Genomic DNA, 21,375 nt, shown 5'->3' on the forward strand with positions numbered 1-21,375 from the left:
TGACAGTCTAGACATGCTTTTCTCATGTAATCGACTCGTCCTGGCAGACAGATAAACCACCAGATTACCCTTTATTTTGTTTCGATAAGCAGCCCTCTGGAGTTCCCAATTCACACAGTGTTCATGGTGTAAAGGAACGGCATGTTGGTGTCTGTGCACATTTATATTTAAACATTACAGATGTTTTGTTGTATTAAATGATCTTTTTTTAGTGATGTTCTGACTGGTTGTTCCCATGGCAACTTGGATCTTGGGAAGATTAACTTGCATTTGGTTTCACATGATGTTAGTATGTTGGATACCTGCCTTCTCTTTCTCTGCAGCAATTCCTTAGATATAACCCTCTAAGCACCGGAATAATAAGAAATCCATTGGTACCGGTGCTAAAGGAGTTACTAATACCCAATTTTGCTTACTGAAATGCAAATTTGAAAGGATTGAGAATCTCGAACAATTACATGCAGACCAAGAATTATAAACTAAGATAGAACTAAACGAAGAAACTGTAGATTTTGTTCTTCCTTCATATCAGCAGTGATAGCGTATAATATTTCCCTACGTTATGTTTACCTGATTTTCTATCTGCTGGTGGAGATTCCTTTAATTACTAGTTCATGATATAAAAGTGCCTCTGATTGGTATACCTGAGAACCTTTCCAAATAGTTTATCTCTTTAAAGGGGCAGTAATGCCATTTTGAATGTTGATTTTGTTACTGTAAACTTACATGGGGTAGGATAAATATGATACTATATGTCAATATGTTGTGTGTATTACCAAGGACTGTGTTGCTAATATGGTTAGTAGACTGCTGGAGTATTTGTGTAATGTGGTTGGATACTGACATCTGCTGGGATTCGGCAGAATATCAGCTCCACGTTTAATGCAGAAAAGTCCGATACATCTTCAGCACCACATTAATATAATCCTGTATCCCCAAATCCTGTATTAAATTACATATTGATGTTTACAGATTACGATAACCTGTTCTAGAACACCGTGGGAACAGTAAACTTAACTGTCCTCTGGATCTGCATAATTATTCCTCCCCTTTTGATGTTTGACCATGAACATAATTTGCAAGAGACTAATCTATAAGAAAATGCCAAGAAAAACTTTGTCACTAACTTAATTTCAAACATATTTAGCATAGTAATACAGCGCCAGTAGAATACCGGTTAAATGTCTCTAATTCCCCATGCATTCATTATACAGGGCTAGCTCAGCCCTTCATCTTTGGGTTTCATCAGGTTTTGGCCTTATTACATATTTGAGTGAGGAGAAAAGGCTTAAATCAGCATCTCTTTCTTACAAATCACATCCAGGTTCCCACCAGACACATTTTTTGTCGAATATATTTAGAATTGACTGTTATATTATGTTATAGAATAATTTCTTTTTTTCACACTAATGAAAATGTTGAATTTTGACATTACTTTTTTTTCCCCCCTTCCATTAGACATACCTTAAAGAAATCTTACGAGACATCGGCATTTATAATGTCAAAGGAACGCACAAGAACACATGGGAGCTGAAACCGGAATACAGGCATTACCAAGGAGATGATAAAAGTGACTAGCAGTAATGAGCTGGAAGCGATCAGGGTCTGTGCTTTGCTGGCTGTGCCGCACAGTGAAGATGGACCTCTAATATTCCCTTTTGTCTGCTCCAAAGCCACAGAAACTCTGTGAGCAAGACACGGCTTTAGAGCAATATAAAGCATAACAAGCCCTCTTTGCTAAATATCATTATTTCTATGTACACTGTATTTTGCATTTGTCGGCAGGGAGTATTTTTGATAAATTGTATACAATTTTAGGAGGCAAATATGTTCTTGAACCCTAGTATACTGGGCTAGGTCGTTTCTCATTTTAATTCCCCCCCCCTTTTTTTTTTTTTTACTTTACAAAACTGCAGTAAGGTGTCTTCCGGGCCCTTACCGTGTGTTTTTAAAGGCGCAATCTGTTGAGTGTCATAGACCAAGCACAGTATTTAACTATTTTGACGACTTCTCCAGCACTGAGCTCAGGATTTCCATTGACCATTAATGATACGCAAGGAACGTAAATCTCTGTTCCGGGATTTGTAGAAATGTCGGTGTCCGATTGCTAAGAGATTTATAATATCTGGAATGGTGCAAGAAGCCTTATTTATGTTCACACGTGCTGTATAAACCAGTTTCTGACATGGTGTACAAGCTCAAAGTATGTATGTTTTTGGTATACTACAACACCATGAGCCTGGCTGGTGGCGACATCATGCATTTTCTTGGAATAACAAATGTGACACTTGAGCAAATGTATCTTTCTTCAGGAACTTGACTTTTATTGCTTTAATGGGAGATCCTTAGGAATTTTAGTTATGACAGCAAAATAAAGCTGAATCTCAAGTTTCGTTGACTTCTCATATTAGTTTTCTGTTAATAAAGTTTTTTTAAGGTTTGTAAATTGTTTCTATTCATCACTAGATAAACAAATTCCATCATTATAAAAAAAAATAAACTTTCATCAATTGGAAGCGCCGGGTGAAGGAGTGCCACAGACAGCGTGAATATCCTCCATGACATTCTCTGGTGTTCGTGTGAATTTTATTACTGTAGGGCTGTGAGATACACATACACTGCGAGTTTTATGGGGCTCTGTGATACATTCATACTGCATATTGTGTATTTTACTACTGTAGGACTGATGAACACATAATGCACGTTACTGTGAGTTGAAATTAATCCTGTATTCATATGCATTGCACCACTAAAAGGCCATATTTTCTCTCAAAGTAACCCACTGCAGAAAAAAAAAACCTGATGTGTACTATTCAATAAAATATAAAAGGCACCAAAGCAATATTTCATAACACTGAATGACCACATTGTACATCATATATACTTTGTTGTTCAAGCACATAGACATAATGTTCCACCTTGGAACTGTGAAATTTCTGCCATGCTATATCGGCCCTGGTCCACTGTAAGTGTAAACTGTAATCTGAAAGAATGCTACCTTATGGGATGCATAGTGCCTCCTGTAAAGTTTGGTGGTGGAGGATAATGGTTAGGTTGTTCTTCATGGTTCGGGCTCCTTAGTTCCAATGAGGTGTAATGTTAATGCTACAGCATACAGAGACATTGTAGACAACTGTATGCTTCCAACTTTGCGGGAACAGTTTGACAAGCCATCCTGTAACAGCATGGCTGTAACCCAGTGCACAAAGTAAGGTCCCTAAAGACATGGTTAAATGAGTTTGGTGTGGAAAAACTTGACTTCCCGCAGAGAGACCTGACCTCAACCCAATCAAACATCTTAAGGATGAATTGGAACAGAGATTTCGAGGCAGGCCGCCTTGTCCAACAGCAAATATATCAAGGAATGGGGCGCATAAACATGTAAAGAAAAAAGAACAAAAACACAATAGTGTAATATGTCCAAATAATAAATATGAGTGATAACAACGTGATGCACTCACAAAGGTAGTAAATAAAGGAGGCCCATCAAATGAGAAGAATTCTTCTGAGTATCTGGAAAGCAAGTATAGAAAACCACAAATGGTGCAGTATAATGAAACTATGTTTAATAAAAAGAGAGCTCATATAACTCACAAAAGGGTTGGCATAACCGAAATGTTATGCAAAATAGCAGAATAAAACCGTCCAGCAGATCAAGAGAAGTCCAAATGCAGTGAAGGCTCAGTCTCAACGCGTTTCGCCAAACTCCGTTGGCTTCTTCAGGAGAAAAAAGTATGTATTCAAACAAGCAAATGATCAATAGGACCACCTTGTAAAATCCTTCGTTTTAAAGGTTCCGGGTAGTCTCGTCGTCACGTAATCTCGTCGTCCCGTCATCACGTTTTTGCGGGGCCGTGTGTGGGCATTATGTTGCCAGGTAGTTCCGTCGCCACGTCATCGCGTGGCCGCGTAATGGCGCCGTGTCATTGCGTCATCACGTAATCGCGTACTGACGCGATTACGTCTCCACACTGGCCTCCGTTCTTCCCGGAAACACCGTCAAACGAAGACCTTCAAATAGAACGCTCGAGCGAACTCTGCGTTCTCGCAATATTGTAAATTATCGGGTGGCTCAGATCAGATGCACATGGACACAATATCAAGAAGAAACAAAGACAAGATAATATCAATAAAAATGTATAAAACCAAATGAATGATGTGTATGTATATTATTTAAATAGTAAGGTAAGTGATGAATGTATATATATATAAATAAAAGCGAAGTACATAATAAATATGCAGGCAGCAATAGAAAAAAATATAAATATATATAGATGAAAGCACCATAAAGGAGGATACCGTAGGGGGAGATAACACACTGAAAGTAAGGTGTAAAAAGAAAAAGAAAAAGGAAGCTCTAAAAATCAATGATGAATTGGATAAAAAATGTCATAGTGTCATAAAAAACAATCAATATATTAGAAGTATATTAAAAATATATTAAAAAATATATATATTAAACATCAACATGTTGTCCAACATCAGTGCCTGACCTCACAAATGCTGTTTTGGCACAAATTCCCACAGACAAACTCCAAAATATTATGTAAAGCCTTCCCACATACTTTGGTCATATAGTGTGTATTAAACAAAGATTGCTGCCCAATGTCCAATAATGCAGTATTAGCACATTTTTTGTACTTACTTTTCTATTTGGATTAGTGGTTAGCTTAGATTTAAAAAAACAGCCTTTAGTATTGTACCATCATACTACCATATTAGGATTTAAGGCCTTATTTCTTTTATGTAGATATAAATACCACCTCCATTCTCTCTTTTGTCCCTATTGTTCTTTTACCTTGCTTACACATTATATCTTTGTTCATCACCCCTTGCTTTTGGATAGTGCTGTAAAGGAGCTCTATGAGCTCTGATGGATGGCCCCTAGTGGGCCGGCACCCTCAACAGGGGTTCAAATTGTCAGTTTCCCTACTTACAGGGTTTAAACAAATGCCGCTGCTCTCTTTTCAGGCAACTTATCAGTGTTGTAACCAGCTGTGGTCTTCTGTATGGCTTGTCTACTCATTAGAGATACTGGCTTATTGCTTTGGCCCCACAATACCGTTTTGCTTACACATCCGTAAGAATGATCTAGTGCCCAGCTATATTTTTTTACTAGGAAGATTTTGCTTTCTACAATACGATGCCATGGATGTTCTTTTGCTGGCCACCACTGTGGAGAAATGTTTGCAATGCTACACCACTGAATTTCTCTCCATAATACTCCCACGATGTCTAGTATAAACACATTATGTTACTATGTATGTTGGATTTGGACTGAATGATCGTTATCCAAAGTAAAAATGTTACATGTACTGATGTAATTAAGTTACTTGAGACCGCTTGAATGTGCTACAAAAAGCTGTTCAAACCCAACGCCACATCCAAACGCAGTGTTTATTTAGTCTGTACATTATATCTCTAACTTTTATTTACTATTTACACACATGTGTAGTGCTGTATTTTAATTTCCTAAACAAGCAGTTAACTATATTTATAAGCCTTCCTTTGGAGGTGCCATAATTCCAATAAATTACTGCGTTTGATCAGCGTGGAGGCCATGATAAAATTCAGCTTCTCTTCTTACTGAGCTCCTTCCAATGAATCACACGCTCACCCAAATCTAAATTTGTTTCATTTGGGGGTGTGGTACGACATTCTGGTATTGTTCAGTTTTGCATATTATCTACTAATAAACACTAAAATTATAAATGTACCTTAATCGTATTATTGCCTACTCAAAGGGTTTTCAATATTTTGCTATTGGTTCTGCCAATACATGAGAATGATAAATGGCTCCTTCTCTATCTGGGCCAGGCTAGCGAGTCAATCAGTTATTGTCGGTTTACAATATGCTGCTATGGATTGGACTCTAGAAATCCTAGTTAACTGAGGAGTGCCTGTAATCCTTGTGTTCATTCTCCATAGTGTGGAACGTGGCCACATACAGAATACGCTGCTTGAAGGCCAGGCCTCTGACGGAGACTTTTAAGACCTTCCAGAAAACCACTGAAGACGCCTTTGTATAGAAACACACACCTTCTGTAAGACTGTATTTGAAAATGCCTTGCCTTTATTTTTGGCATAGGTCTGTCCACACAGAGAGCTTTAGATTATTATAAATGGTAGGCAGGTAATGTTTATGCAGTCCTAGGCGTTTACTGAAACGTGAAGATATGTGTTGTCCACTTTTTGTGTAGCTCCTTTCAAATGGCAGCTTACAATTGCTCTTAGTATCTTAAACTAGAAGCTATTTTTATTAAAATAGGTGTAGAAAATGCTAATTAGCAGTACTCAGAATTGCACTTCATGTATGCAGCATTGGGCCCTGTATCTTTAAGCTAAGTAAAGACCCCTTCTTATTCAAGTTTGGATATTCTGGAATGTTCTTAATTTTATACCTAGTTATCTTTAGGTAACCAAGGCACAAAGGCTTTGGGAAAATCCTAACAGGTTTTAGCCATGCATTTCCTAGATGTTTTGCCATCAAGGTACAATAGAATATAACAGGTACTAAAGCAATATTTCATGACACTACCCTCTATAAATAAATGCAATCAAATTTTTGGCTATATGAAATGCCATGTTGCTAGTCATAATGTAGGCAACCGCTTGGCTACACACCACTATATAAAAACTGGTTTCCAAAGGGTCAATATGGCTGACAAATATTGGATTGGTTATAAATGCCCATAACAGAAGCGTAGTAGTCAGTTTGCATTAACATGAACACTTAACATTGTACTGTTTGACAGATAAATAAGTTGAACGCTTAGGGGAAAAGTTTCATGAGGTTCAAACAGTATAGGACTACGCTCGTACTGTAGCATCACTAACTTTAAACATACTCACGTAGTTACAAGATGCAGCAGATTTTGGATATGAAAGTCATCGTAACGCCTCAGAGACACGCCACACATACGGATTACTGAACATTAGTACCAGGGACTACCAGATTTAAGTTATCCTGATGAATTGGGAAAGCTACCATTCACATCAGGAATGTACGTTGCTTCCCCACTGCAGATTGTTGCAGTTAGTAGAAAACACTGAGCTCTACCTGTCCCTAAAAAGCAGGGCAGAGCAGCTAAAGCAGGACAGTTGGGCATTCAGTGGCCCTCAAGGTACAGCTCAGTGTTTAAGTGCTAATAATAAATGCCAAAATGTAATTGTGACAGAAAGTTCACATATCTTGCATTCCTAAGCTTTTAACTAATTTTACAGGTACTTAGTGAACTTGAGTATTTCAGACATCTGGATCCAGCATTGAAAAACTTCTGCAAGAGCTATACCCACCAGGTGCCATATGCAGTGTGTTTAGCAAAACGAACATGTGACAGTAGTAACAACTGATTCTATACTAGACTGTGAGTCAGGTGACATAACCAAGAAATCCAGGACCCAGGCCTGAGCCTTGAGGCCCAAGGCATAGACCAACCCAACATTTAACCTATGCCGTTTTGTCTGAATCAGATCAATGTCTCCTAGAAGCAGAACGTAAATTTCCTGAACATTTGGACACTATCTAGAAAGGTCTATGAATATACCGAGTTTAATGTCTGAATGGATATGGATTATATTACGCGCATAGTGTTATCAGATCCAGGGCAAGGAATTCACTTTAAAGCCTCAGCTTAGAACCCCAAAGACTAAACCACTAGGGCTGTAGCCTGTACATACCCATGCCAAAGCCTAGGAAACCAAGACCCAGTTAGAAATTAAACAAGGAAAAAAAATGACACCATTAACATCAAATTGTTTCACCATCTTTATTTGGGGGCGAGCACTTCCAAGAAAATTCTTTAGATGGTTAATGGCCTGTAAAAAACACAAGCAGCAGTCATTTGTAATACTCCCCATCCAGCAGTGACTGGTGGAGGGATACAGGGCAACTACAGCATAAGATACACCTTCAGAGTCAGAGGTTCTTCCAAAGAAAGGCCCTCTGGCAGTGGAGGGGTAGCTGCAAGAGCCCAAAGGTGAATTTAATATTGGCAGGTTGTCCACAATAAAGTCCTTTTCTTTGCGATCACTGGAAGTTTGATGAAGCATGGAACCATTGCGCAAACAGGCGTTGTGTCCTTTTTAAAAAACGCACACACAAGAGCAAGGCCCAGTCTACACAGAATTGTAGGAAACACCAAACCAAGAAATTGCCTACAGCGGAGATCAATGGACTTTATTTAAACCATAACAAAAGATTGTTTAAAATGTGCCTCCACTGGAATAATTTAGGGCCAACGTAAATTACGAAGCTCAATGGCATCAGTCCCGTGTGAGCCTGTTAAGACTTATCCAGGTGCTTGAATGGATGAGAAGCAGCAGTTGTGGTAGGTGATCCAAAATGTGATGGTTACTACAAGAAGGGAAAAAAAATTGTTAATGTATACAGGAAGTTAGGTGGTAATAAACAGTTCATGTAGAAAGACTATGTATTCCCCTATTCAATCTGATAAGTCACATTACCAGACAGTCAGAAAGCGCGAGGAACGTTTATATTGCATCTCTGTGCAAACCAAAAAGCAACTGGGTAAGCTTATGGTCTATCAATGGATGCAAAGCAGACAGCGTCCACAATGTATAAAAAGTCGAATACAGTCTTATTTTAATTCTGTGCTGCTTACAGGGTATGATGAAAGTTAATGGCAGTATAAAGTTATGTCAGACACAGGGGCACAAAATTAAGTAAAAACACTTTCAACTTACACATTTTTCAATCTCCAAGCCATCCTTGAAGAAGGTCAAGTAGGGAGTTATGCCATCCTCACGGAAATCCAACAGACACACCATGCCCTCTGGATTCATGCTCTCTCCTGTGAAAAACTGAGAAAACATTTCTTTTAAATAAACCCATACAAGTACTACGCAAGATGTTTATGTAGATCTACTAACCATGCAATTTTATTTATCTCAAGCTAGGAACAAAAAAAGTACCTGGTAATTTTTGAAGTTGCCAAGGATAGCTTTGATTTTCTCTGCAGCTCCTGTCATGAAGGGTTTTACACGGTCGGGATGGCTTTCATCAAGTTTGGCTTTAATGCTGTAGAAGGAAACCAGTTTTCATTATTGGTTCTTACTACATCCCCACACCACAATGCAGGAACAGAAATGCAGTGTGCTCAGACATAAGTTAGTTTCATAGGAGCAAGCCTCTAAAGGTGTCCTAAGATGTCATCACAGCAAACACAAGACTCCAAGTCGCTATATATGCATTTCTAGATCAGAGCCACCCTTTCGAACCAGTCCAAGCTAAACGGCACTGAAGCAAAAATCAGGAAAAAACCTCAACTCTACATATTTGTCCCTCTGATAAAGAAGATAAAAATCATATTTGACTACGCTCAGCAGCTGGAGTTTACTTACGCTTTCATGTAGTCCTTAATATACTGCTTGTAAGACTCCTTGGTGAAGCCAGTTTCCTGAAGCTTGTGGTTTAATACTATATCTACCCCACTGACGGATGTCGAATCAGTCCCTTCGTCCGGGCACTCGGCAGATGCATTGCCACCAATAAGTGCATCATCTATTCCACCTTCTACTCTGGTGACCATCTGAAGAAAAAAAAAGAAAAAAAAACGCATTTATGAGAACATTGTGAAATTCTCTCCAAAACTGCTTCACCCACTGTGTTTCAACTACCTTTGTGTAGCCAGTGAGAATTCTACAGACGTCAGTTATAGTCAGTACCCATTAACCACTTGATTAGTTCTCGTTTATCCCGAACACTAATTAAGACCCCCCATATATAGGCACGCCAAGTCTTACCTTGCCTTCCACTTCAAAGCACAGTCCGCCACAGCTCTCTTTGATTTTGTAGATGTCCGAAAACATTTCATCTCCTAAAAAATGGAGAAAACTTGGAATATAAACACCAAGGAGAAATAGTTGCAGATCTTATAAGCATCCCCGTGCACGAGCTATTAAAAAATAACTCATTTCTGCCAACAGTTAGAGCACACTAGTTATGGCGATTACACAAAAAAAAAAAAAAAAAAACTGGGGGGGGGATAAAAGGGACCCTGAAAACGCGTCCATTTTCTGATGGGCAAGTAAAGTCGCAAGGAGAATTTGTAGCCCTGTGCGGCTTTACGCCACATAGCGCCAAACAATGCGCTGAGTCATCAGCTGTAGTCGCGCCCTAGGCCCCGGAAAGGAAGCAGGCGCATAGCGCGTCGACTCTGCCCGGCAACAGCAGCCAACCCATCGACACGCCCACTTTCAAGCGGTGACGCACTAGCGGGGGACGTAACGTCACAGCGTAGGCATCCGATGTAGCATCACTATTCTAGCCCCACATAACTACTGGGGCGCAGCGAGTGAGGCCCTGGGCTAACCTCGCTTTTATACATACATCTGCGGCATTTCAAAGCTTAGCGTTTGTATAAAAATAGCCCCAACACCCCAACACAGCACGTTACAAACAGGCACCGAGATATTCCCGTTTATGCGGTAGCCACATCATACGCTTACAGGTTAAAAGAAAGTGCATTGGCTAAGCCCGCCCAGGTATATCTTCAGAAAAAACAAACAGCATTCGATAAATCGCCGTTATGCGCCCAATAGTTCCGGGTCGCAAAGCCACGCGGCTACCCAGACGTTAGAACAATTAGCATAACGCTAATCGTTCTAACGTCTGGGTAGCCGCGTGGTTGTAACTACAACGAAGCGACCGCACGAGTACTACGCAAAAGTTTCTTACCGGAGACGATATCCCTGTAGATGATCATGGTGGCGGTTAACTGTGCGGTGAGGCCTCGGAGCGTCGAATGGGAGGCTCAGTGCCGGAGAAGGGTGGGGAGAGAAAAAGGAGCGACTCACAGCGTCTCTCAGCTCATATAGAGGCGGCGCGGCCCCAGTGACGCAAACGACGCGTGCGCAGTACGAAGCAGGCGGAGCCAGCGCATTCAATGTAGTGATGGGAAGTTCGGATCATTAAAGTGAATCGGATCATTTCGATTCGTTCACTGAAATGATCCAACTCATGATCCGGATCTTCGGATCACTCAGTGTGCCTGCACGGAGTTACTGTTTTCCAGTAACTCCGTGCAGGCACACTAACGATTGGCCCCGCCCCTTTCATTGTGAATCCTCCCCCCTGCCTCCAGTGATGTCAATGAAGGCAGAGAGTCGTTCAAAGATTCGGATCTTACAGGGATCCGAATCTTACAGTGATCCGGATCACTGTAAGATCCGGATCTTTGAACGACTCTCTGCCTTCATTGGCATTCTAATCATTCAGAGAATATCACCATACTGTTATAAATAATACATTAATAATCACTGCCCCCAGGATTTACATTCCCCTTTACCTGCAACTGCACCTTAAGCTAACTTTATTAAATTAATTAAATTAACCCTCACCATTAAATTAACCCTAAACACCCCATCAACCATGACTGCCCCTAAAATTAACCCTTAACACCCCATCAACCATGACTGCCCCTAAAATTAACCCTTAACACCCCATTAACCATAACTGCCCCCAAATTAACCCTAAACACCCCATTAAGCATAACTGCCCCTAAATTAACCCTAAACACCCCGTTAAGCATAACTGCCCCAAATTAACCCTAAACACCTCATTAAGCATAACTGCCCCTAAATTAACCCTAAACACCTCATTAAGCATAACTGCCCCTAAATTAACACAAAAGACCCCATTAAGCATAACTACCCCCATATTAACCCTAAACACTTCATTAAGCATAACTGCCCTTAAATTAACACTAAAGACCCCATTAAGCATAACTGCCCCCAAATTAACCCTAAACACCTCATTAAGCATAACTGCCCCTAAATTAACACTAAAGACCCCATTAAGCATAACTGCCCCTAAATTATCCCTAAACACCCCATTAAGCATAACTGCCCCTAAATTAACACTAAAGACCCCATCAACCATACCAATTTATTAGGTAATTTATCTGGAGTATATGCAATTAATTTAGGGGCAGTTATGGTTAATGGAGTATTTAGGGTTAATTTCAGGGGCCGTTATGGTTAATGGGGTCTTTAGGGTTAATTTCAGGGGCCGTTATGGTTAATGGGATCTTTACGGTTAATTTCAGGGGCAGTTATGGTTGATGGGGTATAAGGGTTAATTTTATGCTGATGACTGTGGGTTAATTTAATTAATTTAATAAAGTTAACTGTAGGTGCAGTTATAGGTAAATGGGGGCAAACTCAGGGGAATCTAAATCCTGGGTGCAGTGTGAACATTATTAATGTATTTATTTATAAAAGTATGGTATCAGTAATATTCTCTGAATGATTCGAATCTCTGTAAGATTCGGATCCTTGTAAGATCCGGATCCCTGTAAGATTCGAATCATTCGACTCTTCGGTTCATTCGACTCTTCGGTTCATTCGACTCTTCGGTTCATTCGACTCTTCGGTTCATTCGACTCTTCGGTTCATTCGACTCTTCGGTTCATTCGACTCTTTGAACGACTCTCTGACTCTATAAGTCATCGTTCCTGTGTGAATTAATGAGCTGTAACCTGACCCCAGAGTCTGTGTCTGAGTGCTCTGCAGATGACTCACAGCTCTAGGATCAGGTTACAGCTGCATGATTCACAGACTGAACCGCTACAAATGAATCGTTCAGTCTAGTGAACCGATTCATCCGGATCACTAAAAAGAACCGGATCAAATGAACGATTCGTTCATGATCCGGACATCACTAATTCAATGACGTTAGGCGTCGGCAAGAGGGTGAGAGGAGTGGAGTCGCTCAGGCTCGCTTTTTGGCTCTCTCAGAGCAGTGATGCTCTAGCGCGCTCTGCCGGTCAGTGTGAGAGCTGCGGAAACACGAGAACAACTGTTTTGTTTAGTTTTACAAAGTACATCAAATAAGGAATAATACACAAAATGGAGGTGTCTAGTTATGATTTATTGATTTTATATAGCGCCATCATACTCAATGCTCCTGGTTGCAATGCATTTTTGCCTCCTTGGGGACTTTTTAGGATACAGTCAGTCATGTCAAGTTTTGCATACTGTTTATCATAATGTAAGCCACCTTTCCAGTACTACCACATTTCATTTTCTCATCAGTTTTTCCCCTGACTGCCCCATACACTCGAAGGGCCAAACCCAGTGAAGGCTCGGTTTTGTTTTGTTTCTTTGCAGGCATAACAAAAGTCATGGTGGGGTAAAGGTGATGGAAAACCTCTCCACTTAAAATTAAGGGGGTAGTAGAGGCATTACTAAACACTAATCTACACCAACCAGACACGCCAGAAGGCGCTGACACAGCTGCAGGGCATTCTGGGTAGGCGTGAGCAAACAAGGTTAACAATTATCATCACTATCTGCCTCTACTGTATATCCACTTTATGCATGGACCCCTTGGAGCAAATGTCTGCTGTACTACAGCCTTTAAGCAGAGCCCAGGACAGACGTGCAGAAGCCAGATCACCGCTCATGGACAGCTCTTTCACCCTTTATGGGCTCCGTGCAGTTGTGGCAGCAGACTGGCTTGTTTGGTTGGTGTAGACTAGTGTTCAGTAATGCCTCCACTACCCCCTTAGGTTTAAGTGGATGGGTTTTCATTTACCCCACCATAACCTTTGACATGTGTACTGCTCATACTGCTCCAAGCCTCCAGCAGTAGCCAGTATCACAACCTCATGCTGATGAGTCCCATAAAGGACAAAACAGCTGTCCATGAGTGGTGATCTGGCTTCTGCACCTCTGTCCCAGGTTTTGTTTAACGGCTGTATAGTACAGCGGACATTTGCTCCAAGGGGTTAAGGACAATGATAGTGTCCTTCCAGCAAGTGCGAAAATTCCCGCAATGAACCATGCCCATACCAAATCCCCAATATACTGTGAGTATCGGTGTACAGGGATTTAGCCCTTATTTTATGGGCTATTTTTGAGTGTGTATGTATATGCCAGTATACAGGGTTAGAATATGTGTGTGGGTTAAACTGTGTATTTGTCAGTATAGAGAGTTTTTGAGTGTGTGTGCCTTTGGGGTGTTAATGTGGCATCCGTATCTTGACTGTGAGTGTGCGTTAGTGTACAGTATGGTGTATCAGTGCACAGTGTTAGATTGAGTGTGTATGGGGGTTGTCAATGTAAATTGTTAGGCTGGAGTTAGTCTCCATGTACAGTGTTAGAGTGTGTGTACATCGAGCATCAGTGTATGATGTTAGTTTGGTGTTTGTGTTTGTATATAGTGTTAGAATATATATATGAACTAGTAAAGTAGTGTACAGTGACACACAGGGAACAGGGCACTGAGTAGTGAAGAAGCTGTACAGAGTAAGGGGCAGAACAATTATTTCCTGTGCCTGGGTGTGACACACCCCATGTATCTGGTTCTGTTGCCCCTGCATAAGAAATAATTGTTGTGCACCATAGCCTGTACAGCTTGTTCACTGCTCAATTCTGCTAGGCTTTAAAATATTGCCATTTATGTAAAAGAATGGGGGAGCACAAGAGAATAGTGTTGTCTAGGGTGCCACTTGGTCTAGGACTGGCCCTGATATACATTATCAACTGTCCCGATTTAGGCGGGATAGTCCCGATTTTGGGACTCTGTCCCGTCTGTCCCTACCTCTGTCCCGATTTGCCGTTCCATGGGCAGGGCGGTGGAGCACAGAAACTGTGCAATTTGATAAGCAGTCGGCTTGTGCGTGCCGTGCTGCTTCTGCTTCAGGACAGTGAGGCTCTTTGTCCTGTCCCCTTGGAGGGGGTGGGCTCACAGAGTCAGTAGAGTTCCTAGTGTGGCAGTCAATCCCATGGAGGAGAGCACGGAGAAGGTGGGAAAGTCAGAAAAAAGGTCATAGTTATGGTTCGAAACAAATAGGGGCAACAATACACAATGAGGAGAGGGCCAGCATGGGTGTGCTGGCTGGGGCATTGAAGGCTCTGATATGTATGTTACTGTGTGATATTACCTGGCTGGGGTTCTGATATATGATAATGCATGCTACTGTGTGATATTACCTGGTTGGGGCTCTGATATATGATAATGCATGTCACTGTGTGATATTACCTGGCTAGGGCTCTGATATAGATAATGCATGCTACTGTGTGATATTACCTGGCTGGGGCTCTGATATATGATAATGCATGCTACTGTGTGATATTACCTGGCTGGAGCTCTGATATATGATAATGCATGCTACTGTGTGATATTACCTGGCTGGGGCTCTGATATATGATAATGCATGCTACTGTGTGATATTACCTGGCTGGGGCTCTGATATATGATAATGCATGCTACTGTGTGATATTACCTGGCTAGGGCTCTGATATAAGATAAGGCATGCTACTCTGTGATATTACCTGGCTGGGGCTCTGATATATGATAATGCATGCTACTGTGTGATATTACCTGGCTGGGGCTCTGATATATGATAATGCATGCTACTCTGTGATATTACCTGGCTGGGGCTCTGATATATGATAATGCATGCTACTCTGTGATATTACCTGGCTGGGGCTCTGATATATGATAATGCATCCTACTGTGTGATATTACCTGGCTGGGGCTCTGATATATGATAATGCATCCTACTGTGTGATATTACCTGGCTGGGGCTCTGATATATGATAATGCATGCTACTGTGTGATATTACCTGGCTGGGGCTCTGATATATGATAATGCATGCTACTGTGTGATATTACCTGGCTAGGGCTCTGATATAAGATAATGCATGTTGCTGAGAAATATTTTCAGCGTAAGTAGCATGCATTAGTACCAGTGTTAAGGCTGATCTGCCTTTTCTGTTGTATTAGATTAATTTTTTTTTAATAAATTGGTTTGGTTGAATTCAATGTGTTGGTTATTTTTAATATGCATGACTGTGCTGACAAAAATGAAGCGCGTTTTAAGTTGCAATGCAAGCGCGACATTGTAAAGTGCAATTGGTTGTATTGGTGAGTTCCGCGAGAGCGATTTAAAAAAAATTCCTCTTTCACATTTTGAAATGTTGGGAGGTATGCATTATGTCCTACCTTATTGAGCTTCCGCTGCAGGCAAAATGTGTCAGGCCCTGTATGCTAGGTTAAATCTCTGACACAGTCAGGGTGTTGAAACTACACCTATTCTGCAAACTCTCCCTTTAGTGAATCAACCTCAGAGTCAGGCTAGTCATTTAGAGTGGGGAATTCCGTTCTTTACCACAAGGCAGTATTATAAGATCTTAGGGGGTTTAGTAGACTGGGCTAACATAACACAACTAGAAGGCATACAAATGGATAAAATGCAGCTGCCTAAAAACTTTATGCAAAACTAGAACTATTTGAAAATAAGAAATCACCACAATACTTTTGAAAACGTATTTTTATTTGATACCTGTTGTATTTTTTGTTGTTTTAAATCTGTAGGGGATAATATCTTTACTGGTGTGAGTACTGTTTGTAAAGAGAATCTAATGCTGCTTCTTATTTTATTGCTGTTACATCATATCTTTAGTAGTGTTTGCACATTTTTCTTCAATGGTTCCAGCTACTATTTGCATGCTTTATTTTTAACTAAAACTTTCATCTAATCTCATGACTAATAAATCCTTATCTTATTGTGTTATACCAGACAGTAAAATATCTCAGTCTTAAAACGACCAGTTTGGAAAAGAAATGGCTACTGGGAACTCCATAACAATCTCCCTTTTTAAGACAAACACCCACGCTAACATACCCAGACACACACTAACATAATGAGATACACACACACTCAGACACACACACGAACATAACCATGCACACACTTACTAACATACCCAGACACACACTAACATAATGAGATACACACACACTCAGACACACACATGAACATAACCATGCACACACTTACTAACATACCCAGACACACACTAACATAATGAGATACACACACACGTACATAACCATGCACACACTTACTAACATACCCAGACACACACTAACATAATGAGATACACACACACTCAGACACACACGAACATAACCATGCAAACACTTACTAACATACCCAGACACACACTAACATAATGAGATACACACACACTCAGACACACACGAACATAACCATGCACACACTTACTAACATACCCAGACACACACTAACATAATGAGATACACACGAACATAACCACGCACACACTTACTAACATACCCAGACACACATTAACATAATGAGATACACACACACTCAGACACACACGAACATAACCATGCACACACTTACTAACATACCCAGACACACACTAACATAATGAGATACACACACACTCAGACACACACATGAACATAACCATGCACACACTTACTAACATACCCAGACACACACTAACATAATGAGATACACACACACTCAGACACACACACGAACATAACCATGCACACACTTACTAACATACCCAGACACACATTAACATAATGAGATACACACACACGAACATAACCATGCACACACTTACTAACATACCCAGACACACACTAACATAATGAGATACACACACACTCAGACACACACGAACATAACCATGCACACACTTACTAACATACCCAGACACACACTAACATAATGAGATACACACGAACATAACCACGCACACACTTACTAACATACCCAGACACACATTAACATAATGAGATACACACACACGAACATAACCATGCACACACTTACTAACATACCCAGACACACACTAACATAATGAGATACACACACACTCAGACACACACGAACATAACCATGCACACACTTACTAACATACCCAGACACACACTAACATAATGAGATACACACGAACATAACCACGCACACACTTACTAACATACCCAGACACACACACATACCCAGACACACATTAACATAATGAGATACACACACACGAACATAACCATGCACACACTTACTAACATACCCAGACACACACTAACATAATGAGATACACACACATGAACATAACCACACACACCTACTAACATACCCAGACACACACACACACATACCCAGACACACACTAACATAACGCGACACAAACACTAACACAACCAGACACACACATACCCAGACTCCCACACTTATACACCCAGGCAGACATACATCCTCACACACAAACACTAACATAACCAGACATACACAAACAGACACAAGCAACTCACTTATCCTGCCTGCAGCTTGTCTTCAAAGCAGCTTGCACACACCCACAGCGCTGGCAGCCATGATTATCCTGTGGGGTCACACAATGCGATGTTATGGACCCCATTCCACCCCACCTTCTTCTTTAAATGTGTGGCCCCTCTGGATCTGCCCATGCTTTAAAAGTACTGTTTATTTTAATGTTTTCTCCATGATCCATGTATGGGTATGCATACAAAAAGCGTGGGTTAACTTTTATTATGTCTCCTGCTACTCTCTCAGGTAAGTGAGAGTTCCTTACTTTACATCGAATCCTCTGTCTAGTTTTAAATTATGACCTCTCCTTCTTTTGAAATAAACTTCTTGTTCTTAGTTAAATCCCTTTGTGTATTTAAATGTTTCTATCATCTCCACCTGTCTCTCTTCCGCCCTTAGTCTTTGCTGATTATTTCTTTATCTTGCAAGCTATTCACAATGTAAGTGTCCGCTCTCTGAACTCTCTTTAGCATGTCATTGTCCTTATGGAGATTGGTTCTTCAGCACTGTCTCTCTAGATGAGGTCTGATCAGAGAGGCGGCAGAACCGCCTGCCTAGTTCTGCTCTCTATGCTGCCTCGAGTTCTGCCTCTAGCTATATAACGTAGTTACCCTGCTTGCTTTTTCGTATGTTATGTGGCATTACCTGTTTACCTTTAGATCCTCAGAAATAAATAGACACAGTACCTTATGAGGTTTAGGTAGAGGAAAAAATCAAATCAATATGATTGTTATGAAATTGGTTTGGAATATATCATGATACACGATCAACATAGATGTGAAAATCTTGTAGAGAGAATCTGCCTTTTAGATAGATAACATCTCATGGGTGAGTGGGTGAAGCTTATCTCCATTCATTTCCAGACTTTTCAATTTTCACTAATAGAACTGAGGGTCTGCCCAGGCACTTTGGAAATTGGCATTACCCAGGAATCCCAGGAACATAAATGAGGTGTAATTCTTAAAATGAGACCTAGGTATGTTTTGCCGGGATTTGATGGGAGATATGAGGAGAGGGTTAATCTCAAAGACCAAGGATAGAGTGTACCAGGGAGCATTTATTTTAAGTTTAGCTCTGTAGAGCTTTCCACATTTATGAAGTAAGGCTCAATCTTTTTTGGGAATAGCATGCCAAGATATGTAATATGTGTTAGTGCTGGTCAGAAGGGACAAGTGAGAGCAGATTTTGAGGATTGTGGCCGAGATAACCAAAGTGCTTCTGATTTTTCCCTATTGACCTTAAATCCTGAGACTCTTTCAAACTAACCCAACAACTCCTACACAGCAGGCATTGAATTTAAAGAGTCAGTGACAAAGAGGAAGGCATCACCCGCAAAGGCAGTTATGCAGGTTTTGTTTGGCCCAATTGTTGAGCTAATTTGACATAGGAAGGGCTCCAGTGCAAAGTAGAAAAAAAGAGGAGAGGGCAACCTTGTCGGGTGCCTTTAGCTAAAGGGAATAGAAGAGAATTTAAATTGTTGGTGGTCACAAATGCATGAGACACCGCCTTAGTATATGAAGAGAATATAGGGCAAAGGTTTTGGGTCTCCATGAGAAATCTCTTTGTTAAATGACCCATACAGTAACAGCTTTTTCACTAAAAAGCTATATCTCTTTAGGATTTTAGAAATATACCAGTTTATTCTGACCCATACAAATTAACCAAAGAAAATAGCATAAACAAAGAAATATGTATGTATAATGTGCAGATATGTCAAAATATCCACATTAGGATACTATATGGCAAAAAAGATCCTGAAAAAACAAATGAATACCAATTCCTGAGGCATGGAACACTTTCAGTAAAGCAAATGGAAAGCTACACACTGGGTCTGTTTTATACACTTTATATAAGTGGATGTATGATAGGTAAGAAGTAGGGGAGGTCTTCTTTACCAAGGTTTGTGTGGTGTCAGGGTCATGGCGTAGTTCCAGTTTTAGTAAAGTAGGCTAAGGCGGCAAGGCATAAACAAACGCCAGGCAGGCCAGGAGATGGTAAGTGAAGAGTAGACATGTGCACGGTGAGCAAAACCGCTGACAAAATGTTCGTTTTTGCCACATTTGTTTTCAGGCAACAAATTTTGTTTCCCGGCGTTCAGCTCCAAGGTCTTTTTTTAATTCGCAACGACTCATCTGCAAAAACTAATGAAAAACCTGCGTAATAGATTGTATTTGTCCTGAGTTTACAAATACCCAATGTTTTTTATGTTTTTTTGCTTTTTTCTGCACGTTATGGGGCAATAAGTACAGGTAGAGTTTTGCTATTTCAAAACTATTTTTCCCCACAAAGCTGCTCACTCTTCCCCATGTGCTATTTCGAGTATCTTTGAAGTCGGCCAATGCAATTTACCCCATCAAACCATATATTTTTAAAACTATACACCCCAAAGTATTTCAAATGCTGGTATTTTAACCCTTTCCATGCATCAATTTTACCACCAGCCTTTGTAAAACTTTATGGTAGTAAATCTTTTTTGTATTTTTTTCACACACGTTGTACTTCAGGTATAAATTTACCGCTCCTGGTATATGTCCATGTCAAACAACACTATGTGTTCAGGAACCTCTCCTGAGCGCAGTGATACCCCACATGCATGTGTTTGTTGGGTTAATTGGGGTATTTTTTTGCCATTTAGACATCTGGTCAGTCTGTGCCCACGTCCCATATTTGGGACATCTTTGAAGCCGGCCAATTCAATCAAATCATACATTTTTTTGCTCATAAATGTAAACTTTTTTTTTTAACTAATTACACTGATTAGTGAGCTGGGCTGCATTCAACCTGCAGGAGGAGCTCGAGAGTTCTGAAGTGGGTCAATATATTCATTTTTCAGTTGGGGACGCTCTTCAGAGCAATCACAAAGCGATCGGTATAGATGTCGATATCGAGGCATGTCTGCAACACCGATTATGCTTAGGAAGTGATTGCTGATCGCTTTTTTTTTTGTGGGGAGGGCTTTCCTCCCCAGATCCAAGGTCAGTCTCACTTGTGAGGCTTCTTTGGATGCTGCAAAACCGCCGATATCCGTCATTGATATGTACCCTCCTACACACAGTCTCTCCCACTTTACTTCATCAAGGAGTGCCAAAACGGCTTTTAATGGTGGCTACATGTGCCAACGAATCCAAACAAATTGGAAGAGGTTAACTGTCTGAGACTGCTCATGTCTGGTAATGACTATATGTATATTATAATATAAACATATTATTAAATCTGAAATCAGTATGCTTCCTAATAATTTATATAATATAAAATG

The 21,375-nt window shown here is 40.5% G+C and overlaps 2 protein-coding genes and 2 non-coding genes across 5 annotated transcripts in view; 1 reads left to right on the forward strand and 3 right to left on the reverse strand.

Moving 5' to 3' along the window:
• The window catches only part of GTF2F2 (general transcription factor IIF subunit 2), a 66,624-nt gene extending 65,030 nt beyond the window's left edge, over positions 1–1,594 (forward strand). For both annotated transcript variants that reach the window (XM_053455484.1, XM_053455486.1), the window contains one exon: positions 1,459–1,594. In XM_053455484.1, the coding sequence (XP_053311459.1) occupies positions 1,459–1,578 (120 nt within the window). In that variant the 3' untranslated portion in view covers positions 1,579–1,594. The remainder of the gene's footprint in view (positions 1–1,458) is intronic.
• Positions 1,595–7,755: 6,161 nt separating this feature from the next.
• On the reverse strand, positions 7,756–10,839 carry TPT1 (tumor protein, translationally-controlled 1). The gene is made up of 6 exons (XM_053455488.1): positions 10,700–10,839; positions 9,766–9,839; positions 9,364–9,551; positions 8,935–9,040; positions 8,707–8,823; positions 7,756–8,356 (listed from the first exon to the last, which is right to left on the reverse strand). The coding sequence occupies exons 1-6, from the start codon at positions 10,725–10,727 to the stop codon at positions 8,354–8,356; spliced, it is 516 nt and encodes a 171-aa protein (XP_053311463.1). The 5' UTR covers positions 10,728–10,839; the 3' UTR covers positions 7,756–8,353.
• Positions 8,429–8,559, reverse strand: LOC128476036 (small nucleolar RNA SNORA31). The gene has a single exon (XR_008347064.1). It is a non-coding gene; the product is annotated as a small nucleolar RNA SNORA31 (small nucleolar RNA).
• LOC128476017 (small nucleolar RNA SNORD58) lies at positions 9,115–9,183 on the reverse strand. Its single transcript, XR_008347046.1, has one exon. It is a non-coding gene; the product is annotated as a small nucleolar RNA SNORD58 (small nucleolar RNA).
• Positions 10,840–21,375: the final 10,536 nt, after the last annotated feature.

The sequence above is a fragment of the Spea bombifrons genome, chromosome 2, assembly GCF_027358695.1.
Source record: "Spea bombifrons isolate aSpeBom1 chromosome 2, aSpeBom1.2.pri, whole genome shotgun sequence".
Classification (NCBI taxonomy): Eukaryota; Metazoa; Chordata; class Amphibia; order Anura; family Pelobatidae; genus Spea; species Spea bombifrons.